The sequence below is a fragment of the Scyliorhinus torazame genome, chromosome 5 (genome assembly GCF_047496885.1).
Source record: "Scyliorhinus torazame isolate Kashiwa2021f chromosome 5, sScyTor2.1, whole genome shotgun sequence".
Lineage (NCBI taxonomy): Eukaryota > Metazoa > Chordata > Chondrichthyes > Carcharhiniformes > Scyliorhinidae > Scyliorhinus > Scyliorhinus torazame.
This window is the reverse complement of record NC_092711.1, coordinates 204,086,125-204,101,860: the sequence shown is the minus strand read 5'-3', so window position 1 is coordinate 204,101,860 and position 15,736 is coordinate 204,086,125. Positions and strand designations below refer to the sequence as shown.

Below are 15,736 nucleotides of genomic sequence, written 5' to 3'. Positions count from 1 at the left end.
AATCTTAACAGAGGTGTGAGGAAGACCAAGCAAGTTACAGAACACCAATAAGGAACAATCTTCCGTAAAATAGTTCACCTGAGAAATCACGGAAGAGTTAATCAAATTGGTTCATGTGGTCAAGGAAGCAAATATAATCTACTTAGGTTTTCAGCAGATATTTGATCAGGAGCCAGATGGGTGGTGGTTCAAAAGACGATTAAAGCTCAAGTAATTAGTGGCAAACTAATTGGTTTGGGGGGAATTCTGGCTTAAGCAACGGAAAAGAATTGAGAAAAGAAAATGTGAAATGCTTTGCCAGGATTGAGCTGTGTCTAGGTTGCTTCCAGAAGGATCTATTCCAGGTCATTTACTGTTATTACTATTCAAGAGAAAAATAGGTTTGAGGGGAGACACCACTCGAGTCTTTTCCTTCCTTTCAGCAATTTATAGAGAAACCGTATCAGAGTTATTTTACTTGAACCACCATCAGTTTATGGATTTCAAGTGGACAGGTTTGAGTTCAGAAGGAATCTTTTCCAAGGCATCCCTTTAATTCTAGGTCGATAAGTTCATTTTAAAAACAAGGCTCGCAGCTGCGTGGGTAACTAGAGGACACAGATTTAGGATAATTTATAAAAGAACCAGGGGAGACGGAGGAGAAATTTGGCTCCGCAGCAAATGAGAATGATTTAGAATGCACTGCCTCAAAGAATTAGGTGGACTTTTCACATGGGAGCTAGATACGCACTCAAAAAGGAAAAGAAAATACAGGGCTTTGGGGAAAGAACAAGGAAGTGAGATGTGGTAAACACCACTAGTGATATATTGTTTGTATTACGGCACTGCCCGTATATTACAGGTACGATGGTAAATCCCTGCCTGCTGGCTCTGCCCAGCAGGCGGTGTATAAAAGTGTGTGCTCTCCCGCGCTGCTCCCATTCTGGTTCCAGCTGCAGGAGGCACAACATCTTGTGCAGTAAAGCCTTGATTGTTTCACCATTCTCAACTTGTGGTAATTAATGGTACATAAGAACATAAGAACTAGGAGCAGGAGTAGGCCATCTGGACCCTCGAGCCTGCTCCACCATTCAATGAGATCATGGCTGATCTTTTGTGGACTCAGCTCCACTTTCCGGCCCGAACACCATAACCCTTAATCCCTTTATTCTTCAAAAAACTATCTATCTTTATCTTAAAAACATTTAATGAAGGAGCCTCTACTGCTTCACTGGGCAAGGAATTCCATAGATTCACAACCCTTTGGGTGAAGAAGTTCCTCCTAAACTCAGTCCTAAATCTACTTCCCCTTATTTTGAGGCTATGCCCCCTAGTTCTGCTTTCACCCGCCAGTGGAAACAACCTGCCTGCATCTATCCTATCTATTCCCTTCATAATCTTATATGTTTCTATAAGATCCCCCCTCATCCTTCTAAATTCCAACGAGTACAGTCCCAGTCTACTCAACCTCTCCTCGTAATCCAACCCCTTCAGCTCTGGGATTAACCTAGTGAATCTCCTCTGCACACCCTCCAGTGCCAGTACGTCCTTTCTCAAGTAAGGAGACCAAAACTGAACACAATACTCCAGGTGTGGCCTCCCTAACACCATATACAATTGCAGCAGAACCTCCCTAGTCTTAAACTCCATCCCTCTAGCAATGAAGGACAAAATTCCATTTGCCTTCTTAATCACCTGTTGCACCTGAAAACCAACTTTTTGCGACTCATGCACTAGCACACCCTGGTCGCTCTGCACAGCAGCATGTTTTAATCTTTTATCATTTAAATAATAATCCCTTTTGCTGTTATTCCTACCAAAATGGTACATCATGTGACAACTAGAAATTTCTTTGAAAAAGGTGTAGCAGAATCATAGAGTCCCTACAGCGCAGAAGGAGGCTATTCAGCTTTTAAAAAACAAATTTAGAGAACCCAATTCATATTTTTCCGATTAAGGGGCAATTAGTGTGTTCAATCCACCTACGCTGCACATCTTTGGGTTGTGGGGGCGAAACCCATGCAAACACGGGAAGAATGTGCAAACTCCACCCAGACAGTGACCCAGAGCCGGGACCGAAGCTGGGACCTCGGCGCTGTGAGGCAGTAGGGCTAACCCACTGTGCCATCATGCTGCCCTACTCATATGGTCTGCCCCAACCCTCCAAAAGAGCACCCTACCTGGCCCCTACCTCTTGGGCCGACCTGCCCCATGTGCACAAAGATCTGGAACTGATAATCAAACTGTTCAGTCACCTGGCAGAAAATAGTGACCTCTGAGTAGACATCATCCTCAAATTGGGGGACAGCCAATAATGCCATCAACCCAGTTACAACACCACTTGCACAGGTCTGACAGGAGTGGAGCTTGTTCAGTTGTGGGTGTCAACATTTAAATAAAGACTGGCAGAGGACTGGACCTTTAAGACCATCATGAAACTTTCCAGCAACATCAGTAAACATAGCATGAAAAAATGCCATTTGATCCACCAACCTCATTATGTCCAAAAAACATGCAAGACTGGATTGTGGGGAATTCTCCAAGCACCGGTGGCATGTTTGATGGGTGCAGTGGGACAATTTGGCAGGACCAGAAATCGGTTTTGTACCAGTGTGAATCTTCCACTGGTGTCCACATAGTAGGTCGGGAAATCTGCCAGAGGACGTTGCGAACCCCATTTGCATCGTGCTAATAAAATGCAAGAGGAAGGCCTGGCCGCTTCCCCCCACCACGCCAGAATTTGCAATGCCAGCATGTAACACGTCTGCACAACGTGGCATGCAGATATCAGGACTCATCTGAACAATGCCAGGTGCTGTCTCCAGAGTTCAGGATGGAGGCTATCCATTAGGGCGGCACTGTGGCACAATGGTTAGCACCGCTGCCTCACAGCTCCAGGGTCCCAGGTTCAATTCCGGCCTCGGGTTACTGTCTGTGTGGAGTTTGCACTTTCCCCCATGTCTGCATGGGTTTCCTCCGGGTGCTCCGGTTTCCTTCCACTGTCCAAAGAAGTGCAGGTTAGGTGGATTGGTCATGCAAAATTGCCCTTGGTGTCCAAAAGGTTAAGTGGGGTTACTGGGTTACGGGGATAGGGTGGAGGTGTAGGCTTAAGTGGGGTGCTATTTCCAAAGGGCCAGTGCAGACTCGATGGGCCGAATGGCTTCCTTCTGCACTGTAAATGTTATGATTTTATGATACCCTGGACCCTAGAATACCACAGGAGTGGGTTGGGGGATGATCTGCAGGTGGACATTCCAGATTCAGTGTCCTGGATGATGTCCATCTTCCAGGCTCAGAATGTTTCTGGAGATCCTCCTTTAATCTCAGGAGGTCCATTTTCTTTCTTTAATAGTGGGTCATTGATGTTGGGTGACTTTTATAAATGACACCTGGACACAAACGGCAGGCTGTGCGCTATCCAGGCCTGCCCCACAATGGAATACAATTTAAAACAGCTGGGTGCATAATTAATTAGGTCAGGGCCAGAAGATTTAGTGCGTTTTCCCACCATCCTCCACAGCGGGACACACCCCAGGTCCCCACGCCCCCACCTCCACTAGACTTATTCTCAAACTGGGAGAATTCCACCCGATATTTTTTCCTTGGGCAAATGTATTGAACCTTGTGAGGAAAGATTGCCTTTCGTTTGTCCAGTTCTTTGATTAATAAAATTTTTACGGCAAGTTGGCACAGTGGCTAGCACTGCTGCCTCACACCACCAGGGACCAGGGTTCAATTCGGGCCCTGGGCGACCATCTGTGCGGGTTTGTATGTTCTCCCTGTGTCTATGTAGGTTTCCAGGTGCTCTGGTTTCCTCCCACAGTCCAAAGACTTTGGTTAGGTGGATTGGCCATGCAAAATTGCCCCTTACTGTCCAAAGGCTAGGTGGGATGGATTCAATGGGATATCCCATTGACAGTGGCGGGACCAGGTGATCCTGCCATCAGAAAACAGGAGGTCGCCTTTATATTCGCTCTGCTTTGAGCTCAGTCATGGCATCATTATTTCCACTTTGTTTAATTTCATATTTTGCATGATGTAGAGATGCCGGCGTTGGACTGTGGTGAGCACAGTAAGAAGTCTTACAACACCAAATTAAAGTCCAACAGGTTTGTTTCGAATCACTAGCTTTCAGAGCACTGCTCCTTCCTCAGGTGAATGAAGAGGTGGGCTCCAGAAACATATATATACATAGGCAAAGTCAAAGATGCAAGCCGATACTTTGAATGCAAGCCATTGCTGGTCATTAAGTCTACAGGCCCAGATGGAGCAACTGGAGAGGGATAATCACAGGTTAAAGAGGTGTGAATTGTCTCAAACCAGGACAATTGGTAGGATTTCGCAAGCCCAGGCCACATGATTGGAGGGTGAATGTAGGGGCAGCACGGTAGCATTGTGGATAGCACAATTGCTTCACAGCTCCAGGGTCCCAGGTTCGATTCCGGCTTGGGTCACTGTCTATGCGGAGTCTGCACATCCTCCCCGTGTGTGCGTGGGTTTCCCCCGGGTGCTCCGGTTTCCTCCCACAGTCCAAAGATGTGCAGGTTAGGTGGATTGGCCATGCTAAATTGCTCTTAGTGTCCAAAATTGCCCGTAGTGTTGGGTGGGGTTACTGGGTTTGGGTGAAGGTGTTGACCTTGGGTAGGGTGTTCTTTCCAAGAGCCAGTGCAGACTCGATGGGCCGAATGGCCTCCTTCTGCACTATAAATTCTATGATGAATGCGACATGAATCCAAGGTCCTGTACCAATTACCTGGTGGGTGGTGTCCTCACGTGTAATGGTGGTACCCATGTCGATGATCTGGCAGAGATTGCCACTCATATTTTACAGTCACAGAATTAATCCACTTGGCTTGTGAAAACCTGAATCAGTCACACATCACCAAAAACTCGCACTACTAATAATATAACCACAACTCCTAAAGTGCTGTTGTATCTGCTTTTACAAAGCCTACATGGATCAATAAGGAATACAACCCTATCCAGCTCAGGCAATGGCCATCTCGGTGGCTCCGAAAACAGACAAACTGCAGGTGTAAATATCCCAAAAATACAGAGGCTGCGAGAAACCACATTGCATATCCCCATCCAACAGGTGAAACTTGCCTCCCACATTTTTCATCCTGCTCAGTCAACACAGCGCCGAGCTAAAGAGGGACAAGACAACAGTTCTGAAACTCTGACCATTTGCAAAAAAAGATGAGATTAAACGTGTGTGGTAGTCACCACTGTTGTATTATATTGTATATATGGGTATTAAAGTAAGGCCTCTGTACTACAGGTACTGGGGTAGATCCCTACCTGCTGGCTCTGCCCAGGAGGCGGAGTATAAATGTGTGTGCTCTCCGAACAGCAGCCATTGATGGGCCAAATGGCCTCCATCTGCACTGTAAATTCTATGTAAATTTTGTAAGCTGCTGTAGGAGGCCACACATCTCTGTGTAATAAATCCTCGATTACATTCTACTCTCGTCTCGTCGTAATTGATCGTGCATCAATTTATTACACAGAAATTTTTCAGAGATGGACCTCCGCATCAAGTCAGATCTCCTGCAGCTGCATTCACAAGCAGACAACGCCAAAAAGGACTTCCAACATTGGCTAGCTTGCTTTGAAACATACATCAGGTCTGCGCCAGACCCAATCTCAGAAGCACAGAAGCTCCAGATTCTGTACACGATGCTGAGCTCCAACATTTTTCCCCTCGTCCAGGACGCGCCTACCTATGCAGAGGCCATGGCGCTACTGAAGGAAAATTACGCTCAGCAGACCAACAAGATCTACGGCAGGCACCTCCTATCCACGCGGCACCAACTTCCCGGAGTCTGTGGAAGATTTATTTTCTTTTTCTTAAAATATTTTTATTCTCCTCCTTTTTCACATTTTCTCCCACATTTACACCCATCAACAATAAATTCAGAAAATAGATTCAGCAAGATATGTTAATCCCCATAATAACAACGATCCCATCCGTCCACCAACCCCCAAACATCAGCCCGCATGTTTACATAAACAAATGACAAAAAGGAATCAGGGATTACCCGTAGTCCCTTAATCTACACAGCCCCACCCCCACCCCCCCAACTAATGTTCGATGTTATCCAGATCTTTAAAGTGCATAATAAATAGTGCCCATGACTTGTTGAACCCCTCCGAGCTTCCCCTCAGTTCGAACTTAACCTTCTCAAGGGTCAAGTATTCCAACAGGTCCCCCCGCCACGCCAGGGCACTGGGTGGAGAGGCTGCTCTCCATCCCAGCAGGATCCACCTTCGGGCGATCAACGAGGCGAAGGCTATGATATCTGCCTCCACTCCCGTTTCCAACCCTGGCTGGTCCGACACTCCGAATATGGCCTCCTGGGGACCCGGGTCCAGTTTCACACGCACCACCTTGGAAATTACCCTAAACACCTCCTTCCAGTACTCCCCTAGCTTTGGACAGGACCAAAACATATGAACGTGATTCGCGGGCCACCCCCCCGCAACACTCACACACATCCTCTACTTCTTCAAAAAAATCGGCTCAGCCTCGCCCTCGTGAGGTGCGCTCTATATACCACCTTCAGCTGTATCAGCCCCAACCTCGCACATGAGATGGAGGCATTCACTCTCCAGAGCACCTCACACCAGACCCCCTCCTCTATAACCTCTCCCAGCTCTTCCTCCCACTTTGCTTTGATCCCTTCTAGTGGTGCCTTATCCTCTTCCAGAATATCTCCGTACACCGCTGACACTGCCCCCTTCTCCAGTCCCCTTGTCGTCAACACCTCCTCCAGCAATGTGGAGGCTGGTTCCTCTGGGAAGCTCTGTATCTCCTTCCTGACAAAATCCCGAACCTGCATGTACCTAAACACTTCTCCCTGCTCTAGCCCATACTTCGCTTCCAGCTCACTCAATCCTGCAAACCGACCCCGAAGAAACAAATCTTTTAGCGTCTTAATCCCCTTCTTTTCCCATTTCCGAAAACTTCCATCCCACCTCCCTGGCTCAAATCTGTGGTTCCCCCGAATCGGCATTTCCCTTGACCCTAAACCCAACCCGAAGTGTTGGCGAAACTGCCTCCAGATTTTCAATGAAGCTATTATTACCGGACTCCCTGAATATCTCCCCGGAGCTATCGGGAGCGGCGCTGTTGCAAGTGCCTTCAGCCCAAACCCCCTGCCTACCTTCCCCTCTGTAGCAGCACCTTTCTCAGATTTCTGGCGTGCCCTGCTCGCCCTGGTGAGAGACTGTGACTGCCAGGCCGTTTCGGCCACTGAACATTTGAACCTGCAAATGAGAGACGCGTTTGTTATGGGCATAGGGTGTGACTACATCTGCCAGCGCCTTGGAAGGGCCTCTTGATCTCGCTGCGACCAAGAAACTAGCGCTCTCGGTCACGGTCGCCTCACGCAACGTACAGGCTTATGCCCCCGACCGGACGGCGCACCCCCATGTGCATCGTGGACCACGCCAGCGGCCACCCCATCGTGGACCCCATCAGTGACCGCCCTCAGCCAACCCCACGCCTGCGTCGCGCGGCAGCCAACCAACCCTGGGGGACCCAAGTGCTACTTCTGCGGACAGACAAAACACCCCCGGCAGCGCATCCCGGCACGGAGTGCGCTCTGCAAGGCCTGTGGCAAGAAGGGACATTTTGCTGCAGTGTGCCAGACCCGCTCAATCGCCGCTATTGTCCCGGCACCCCCCACGTGCGGCCAGTGGGCGCCGCCATCTTCCTCTCCTCAGACCACGTGCAGCCCATGGGCGCTACCATCTTGCTCCATTCACAACACGTGCGGACCGTGGGCGCCGCCATCTTGCTTGCCTCAGAACTAATGGGCACCGCCATCTTGCCTGCCCCAGGACACATGCGGCCCGTGGGTGCCGCCATCTTACCCCTCTCAGGATCCCTGCCCGTCGGGCACCTCATCGGGCCGCTCATCACCTGCAACCGCCGACGACCAGCCGCGTCTCGCCTCGGTCACGATCGACCAGTCTCGACCGCACAACCTCGCGACCGCTTCGACAAAGGTGATGGTCGACGGGCACGAGATATCCTGCTCCCTCGCGGTACACCCCATTAACCAAAGAATCTCCCTGGCTTCCGGATCCCACTCCGGTGCGATCCGGGGGGACAGCATCGCCACCCTCACCGTCCAGGGCGTACAGTTCAGCGGCTTCCGGCTCTACGTCCTCCCCAACCTCTGCGCTACCTTGGTACTTGGCCTGGACTTCCAGTGCAACCTCCAGAGCCTAACTCTACCACCACTTACTGTTTGCGGCCTCGCGACCCATAAGGTCGACCCGCCTTCCCTGTTTGCAAACCTCACCCCGGATTGCAAACCCGTCGCCACCAGTAGCAGACGGTACAGCGCCCAGGACAGGACCTTCATCAGGTCTGAGGTCCAGCGGCTGCCGCGGGAAGGTATCATCAAGGCCAGCAGCAGCCCCTGGGGAGCCCAAGTGGTAGTGGTGAAAATCGGGGAGAAAAACAGGATGGTCGTTGACTACAGTCAGACCACCAATCGGTACACGCAGCTCGACGCGTACCCCCTCCCACGCATATCTGATATGGTCAATCAGATTGCACAGTACCGGGTCTTCTCTCCAGTGGACCTGAAATCTGCCTACCACCAGCTCCCCATTGTCAAGGCGGACTGCCCATACACTGCGTTTGAAGCAGGCGGCCGCCTTTACCATTTCCTTAGGGTTCCCTTCGGCGTCACCAACGGGGTCTCGGTCTTCCAACGGGAGATGGACCGAATGGTTGACCGGTACGGGCTGCGCGTCACTTTCCCGTACCTGGACAACGTCACCATCTGCGGCCACGACCAGCAGGACCACGACGCTAATCTTTCCAAATTTCTCCACACCGCCACACTCCTCAACCTAACTTACAACAAGGAGAAGTGTGTGTTCAGCACGAACCGATTAGCCATCATTATCTTTGTGGTTCAGAACAGAGTTCTAGCGCCCGACCCCGATCGCATGCTCCCCTTCATGGAACACCCCCTCCCGCACTGCCCCAAGGCCCTCAAACGATGCCTGGGGTTCTTTTCGTATTACGCCCAGTGGGTCCCAAACTATGCGGACAAGGCCCGCCCACTCATTCAATCCCCCGTTTTCCCCCTGACGGCCGAGGCTCACCAGGCCTTCAACCGTATCAAAGCCGACATCGCCAAGGCCGCGATGCACGCGATCGACGAGATACTCCCCTTCCAAGTCGAGAGCGATGCATCAGACATCGCTCTGGCCGCCACCCTCAACCAGGCAGGCAGGCCCGTGGTATTCTTTTCCCACTCCCTCCATGCCTCCGAAATTCGGCACTCCTCCATTGAAAAGGAGACCCAGGCGATCGTTGAAGCTGTGAGACATTGGAGGCATTACCTGGCCGGCAGGAGATTCACTCTCCTCACTGACCAATGGTCGATTGCCTTCATGTTTAACAACACACAGCAGGGTAAGACCAAAAATGATAAAATATTGAGGTGGAGGATCGAGCTCTCCACCTTTAATTACGAGATTTTGTATCGCCCTCGGTAAGCTCAGCGAGCCCCCCGATGCCCTGTCCTGAGGTAAATGTGCCAGCACACAAGTGGGCCGACTTCGGACCCTGCATGACGATCTCCGTCACCCGGGAGTCACCCACTTTTAACACTTCATCAAGGCCCGCAATCTGCCCTACTCCATCGAGGAAGTCAGGGCAATCACCAGGGACTGCCAGGTCTGCATGGAGTGTAAACCGCACTTCTACTGGCCAGACCGTGCGCGCCTGGTGAAGGCCTCCCGCCCCTTTGAACGCCTCAGCGTAGACTTCAAAGGGCCCCTCTCCTCCACCGACTGCAACACGTACTTTCTTAATGTGGTCTTCGAGTATTCCCGATTCCCCTTCGCCGTCCCATGCCCCGATATGACGTCTGCCACCGTCATCAAAGCCCTCAACACCATCTTTGCTCTGTTCGGCTTCCCCGCCGAGGTCCACAGCGACTGGGGATCCTCATTTATGAGCGAGGTCTGTACCTGCTCAACAGGGGCATTGCCTCGAGCAGGACGACCAGCTACAACCTCAGGGGAAACGGGCAGGTGGAGCGGGAGAATGGGACGGTCTGGAGGGCCGTCCAGCTGGCCCTACGGTCCAGAAATCTCCCGGCCTCCTGCTGGCAGGAGGTCCTCCCCGACGCACTTCACTCCATTCGGTCGCTCCTGTGCACCGTGACCAACGAAACCCCCAATGAACGACTCTTTGCCTTTCCCCAGGACGTCCACCTCCAGGGTTTCGCTCCCAACGTGACTGGCAGCTCAAGGACCCATTCTCCTCTGCAAGCACGTGTGGCTCCACTCAGGGGACCATTGGTTGAGAGAGTACAGCTACTCCATGCGAACCCGCAGTACGCCTACTTAGCGTACCCCGACGGCCGCCAAGGCACCGTCTCCCTCAGGGATCTGGCACCAGCTGGGTCCCCACACACCCACCCCCTGCCCCGGCGTCACCCTCCTCTCCCCGGTGCACCCCACTGCAGACCCAGCTCCAGGACAATCCGTCCTCCCCTTGCTCCCACCCGGGGATGAAGAGGATTGCGACACGCTCCCGGAGTCACCAAAGACCAAGCCGACGCCTGAGTCGCCACCAGCACTGCGGCGCTCTCAACGAAAGCTCAAGGCGCCCGATCGTCTAAATTTGTAACATTCTCTGTAATTTTAAAACCAATCTGTATGTAAATAGTTTTCCACCCCCCCCGCTGGACTCATTTTTAACAGGGGGTGAATGTGGTAGTCACCACTGTTGTATTATATTGTATATATGGGTATTACGATAAGGCCCCTGTACTACAGGTACGGGGATAGATCCCTGCCTGCTGGCTCCGCCCATGAGGCGGAGTATAAATGTGTGCCCTCTCCGAACATAGCCATTTCGAATTGATAGTGCATCAACGTGTCAGTGCGGAGATGGTTGCAGGGAGAGGTTAGAGACAGAGATTCAGCACTGCAGCCTAGCCCCCCACCCTCATTCCTTTTACTGCTCAAGAGGGCGGAGTAGTAAATTTACCCTCAAGGTGCCTCTTCAGAACAATGAGACATTTCACAATTTCCTTTGGCGTGCTGAAAGGACCCAGTACTCACTTTCTGAAGTCTGTCAGCATTTTCAGTAGATCTTCATCCAATAGCTTATTGCTGTCCTGTTTGTAAAAAGGCGAGAACTTTCCACTTGTATCGATGGAGCCTTCACTGTCCTTAAACACAGGTCTGTGAGAATGAAAAACAAAGGTTACCAGAGTGAATTCTACCTTTAACTGTACCTGAAACGTAATTTCAAAACATTGGATGGGATCTTCCATCCCTTCCTGCAGGTGGGACTTTTCCAGTCCCGCCGGAGGCAATCCCCCACGGCGTGTTCCCGGGCGGAGGGATGGGCCAGCCACGCAAGACACTGAAGGCATCGACGGGACCAGAAGATCCCACTAGCGGCCAATGGGCATCCAAAGGGGGCAAAAAGACTGGACATAAATGCAAGTATTTTCCTTCTTATAGTAAGAAATGGCTCGAAATAGAATCTGGGGAGAGAGTCACATTAGTCTTGATTTAAGGGCTGGCACTACAGTGCAGCACCGAGGGAATGGCACATAATTGGAGGTGTTGGAAATGTAATGTTAACCCAAGGCCTTGTACAAAGGTTTAAAAGGAAGCTAAAGATCCCAACTCAGTATTTTCCAGAAGTACTCCCAGTGTCCACGTCAGTGTCCCCTCTCAACCAGCATTAATAAAAAGTGATTGGCTGGACATTTGAACCATCTATTATTTACACAAATTAGCTGCTGCCAATTCCCCACAAAACTGTACCTGAAAAGTAAGTCACTGGATATGACATTCACTGGGACAGCCTCGGAACATGGAAAGGTGCTATACTGGTACGAGTTCCTGTTCCAAAAAGGCACTTTGAGAGGGCAGTTTTACGCAATCTTTAGCTTATAGATATTTCAGAAAAAAATGTCCAACTACAATTGGTTGCAATGCATAAACACTGACCTCGCAGCCCAAGCAAAGGCCATTTTGTATCCTCCAAGTCTGCTGCATATCTGCTTGGCAGCTTTAAGCACTTTCTGAGTAGCCTGTACATGGAGTAGATGGAGAGGAATATATCAATACAATGTTGGAAACAAGTCAAACTCAGGTATCCACTTGAACCCCTACAGTATCATGGACAATGTATTCACATCAAACTTCTACATCATTTACATTTAATATTAGTTTATTATATACTAATAGACCTCCAATGGCATTGCTCGGTAAATCCAATGATCAGGACGTACGTAAGCTCAGTTAGGCTATGCTATGTAACACACAATAAAAGATTCTGAAACTTAGATGAGATGTCTACCTTGAAGGCCAAAACGTCTAAGGAAATTGTTATGAAGCGAACAAGGAGTGAGTCTGTCAGAGCTTCATCCCTCTTCAGTCAAATCATTTCGTACAATGAAAGCCCCTTACAAGTTTCCAGTTGCTGGTCAGAATGCAGCACAAAATCCTTGACTCACTAAAACTTTTCTCTCCAAATAAAATGCACGTTTGCTGAAGTCAGTCGAAGGCTGCAAATATTCGGATTCCTGGATCCGTGAAAAACTTTTATGGTGAAGGGAGGGATAAATTTTATGAATGGATGCAGCTGACAGGAAGCCTCAACCCACCAGCATCTATATCGGGAATAGTGGAAATTGAACATCTGTTTTCCAACATACAAGGGCTGGCCGTGAGGTCCTCTGATGGTGATTACTTTCTATCAATCCCAGTGTTGAACATATTCAGTGGCTGAACAGCCACTGCCCTCGCAAGCAGAGAATTCCATAGATACACCAACGCACTGAGTGAAGAAATTCCTCCTCATCGCAGTGCTGAATGGCCTGCCCTTTATTCCGAGACCGTGTTCCCTGGACACCCTCCCCAGCCAGGGGAAATATCCTTCCTGCTTCTACCCCTTTGAGGCCTGTAGAAAATGTTGTATGTTTGAATGAGATTACCTCTCATTCTTCTAAACTCCAGAAAATAAAGGCTCAGTCTACTTAATCTTCCCTCATTGATAATCCCTCCATCCCAGGAATTAATTTAGTGAACCTGCACTCGCTCTGTGGCAAGTATATCTTTCCTTCGATAAGGAGACCAAAACTGCACACAATATTCCAGTTGCCATCTCATCAAGGCTCTATATCATTGCAACAAGACTTGCTGCCTCCTGTACTCAAATCCTGGGCACGATTCTCCGACCCCCCGCCGGGTCGGAGAATCGCCGGGGGCTGGCGTGAATCCCGCACCCGGCGTGTCCCGAATTCTCCGCCACCAGAGAATCGGCGGGGGCGGGAATCGCGCCGCGCCGGTCGGCGGGCTACCCCCGGCGATTCTCCGGCCCGCGATGGGCCGTAGTCCCGCCGTTGTCAACCCTCGCCAGCCGGCGTGGATTGAACCACCTACCGTACCGGCGGGAGCAGACAGCGCGGGCGGGCTCCAGGATCCTGGGGGGGCGCGGGGCGATCTGGCCCTGGGGGGTTCCCCCACAGTGGCCTGGCCCATGATCGGGGCCCACCAATCGGCGGGCGGGCCTCTGCCGTGGGGGCACTCTTTTTCTTACGCCTTCGCCATGGTCTCCACTATGGTGGAGGCGGAAGAGACCCCCTCCACTGCGCATGCGCGGGGATGCCGCGAGAGTCCGCTGATGCTCCCACGCATGCGCGCCCGCCGAAGTACCTTCGCCGCCGGCTGGCGTGGCGCCAAAGGCCATTTCCGCCAGCCAGCGGGGCGGAAATCACTCCGGCGTGGGCCTAGCCCCTCAAGGTGAGGGCTTGGCCCCTAAAGGTGCGGAGAATTCTGCACCTTTGGGGCGGCCCGACGGCAGAGTGGTTCCCGCCACTCCATTATGCCGGAACCCCCCGCCCCGCCGGGTGGGGGAGAATCCCGGCCCCTTTTGTAAAAAAGGTCAAATTTGCCAAAATCTTGATCTGTGATGAATGTAGGAATTTCAGATATATTGGGCACGATTCAACAAAAAAAAAAATTCCGATTTTGGGTGCATTCAGCAGGGTGTTTCCCGTTGGCTCAAGGGCTTAGAAACACCCCGCTTTCCAACGGTACTTTGCCATTTTTCTTGGCCTCAGTGAGTCAACCTCTGCTGAAGCCGCAATTAAGAGTAATCTCCGACTGGCAAGCCCAGCAGGAAAGTCTCCTCGCAGATCGGGACGCCATTTTGTCTTTCTGCCCAGTTCTCCTGCCACCCCCCCACCTTCAGCCCCCAATTTGTGCCTCACCCCCAACCTCCGAGGGGACACCGGGAACACCCCCTTCACCCCAACACACCCAGCTCTACCTGGTAAGGCCCACCAGACCTGATACGTGGCAGTGCCAAACTGGCACCAGGCACCCTTGCAGTGCGCCTGCCACCCTGATAGGGCCACCCGGACACTCCAAGATGGGTGTGATTTGAATGGAGATAAAGATAGCAGTTAAGGGTTATTATTTCATTGCATTGATAAGTATTGTTTAACTGGTAATTGAAAGCTACTGGGCGGGATTCTCCGTTGGCTGACACCCAAACGCGATTGGGTGGAGAATAGGTTCTGACGCTAAAATTGCAGCGGGTGCCGATTTGACTCCAAATCATAATTCACCATCACCTCGACAACGGAGTCAATGCGGTCCAGAACACATGCACAGTAAACACCGTTTGCATTTCTTTAGCGGGCCCAACCTGGCATTCTCCGGGGCCTCCGTGATGTTCCGCTTCCGATGGGCTGAGTTCCCAACAGTGCGGTTCACTTGTGCTTTTAAAAATCGTGAAACCAGTGTTATGGCCGCTGAAGAAGAGTGATAGGGCATGGAATGTGTCATGCAGCTGCACACGCCGCTAACAGCTCACGGTGAACTTAGGGCCATGGGTTGTATCCCCAGGGCACACCCCTAGGTACCCTCGGGCCGACCCGTCAGCTGTATAGGCGCGCTCCAACACAACCGGTGCCATCTTGTTGGCTGTGTGAGGGGGGATTGTAATGTGTATATGCGGCTGTAGTTTGTCAGCCTCTTGAGTATCAATCACCAACCCAGCGAATCCCACACCGTTTCCCATTGGAATCGATTGTGTTCCACGTGGTGCCGGTGCTAGCCCCTCCACAGTTGCTGAACCAATCCAGGTTCGGCACTAGTTTTGCTGTCGTGAAATTCCACAAATTCTGCGTCGGTCCACACTCAGTCTCAGAAATGGAGAACACACCCAATTGTCTTTATGATGTTAAAATTAGTAATACTGTGCTAATAATAAAGTTGGTTTTAATATACCATATCCCTATTTATGCATGGAATCATTTCTGGAGCGAAGTATCCTTTCCTCACAGTCTTACAAATTAAAATAAAATATTGAGGTTTCTGTCCAGTCTCCGAGCAAATGTTGGAGTCCAGGATCGTCATAGGTGAAAGAGTTAGATTTTAAGAATCATCTTAAAGGAAGAGAGAGAGAGAGGGAGCAAGCATGAAAAGAAGAGGGAGAGAGGTGGAGAGATGTAGGGAGGGAATTCCAGAGCTTAGGGCCCTTTCAGGCAGTAGCACGATCACCAATGGTGGTGTAATTAAAATTGTGGATGCTGAAGAAGCCAGAATTGGAGGAGCACCTACAGCGGGGAGGCCTCAGAGGGAATTGAAAATTCAGGTAAACTCTGAATCACAACATCGCTCATAGCATCCAATCTATAGGTCTGCAATGCCATGGAGCAAGATTACCTGCTTCTTGACATATTATATA

The 15,736-nt window shown here is 50.8% G+C and overlaps 1 protein-coding gene across 3 annotated transcripts in view; it reads right to left on the bottom strand.

Annotated features, from left to right (window-relative positions):
• The window catches only part of dock11 (dedicator of cytokinesis 11), a 386,085-nt gene that overhangs the window by 253,067 nt on the left and 117,282 nt on the right, over window positions 1-15,736 (bottom strand). For all 3 annotated transcript variants that reach the window (XM_072505033.1, XM_072505034.1, XM_072505035.1), the window contains exons 14-15: window positions 11,986-12,068; window positions 11,083-11,205 (exon numbers count right to left, since the gene is read on the bottom strand). In XM_072505033.1, coding sequence (XP_072361134.1) covers window positions 11,083-11,205; window positions 11,986-12,068 — 206 coding nt within the window. The remainder of the gene's footprint in view (window positions 1-11,082; window positions 11,206-11,985; window positions 12,069-15,736) is intronic.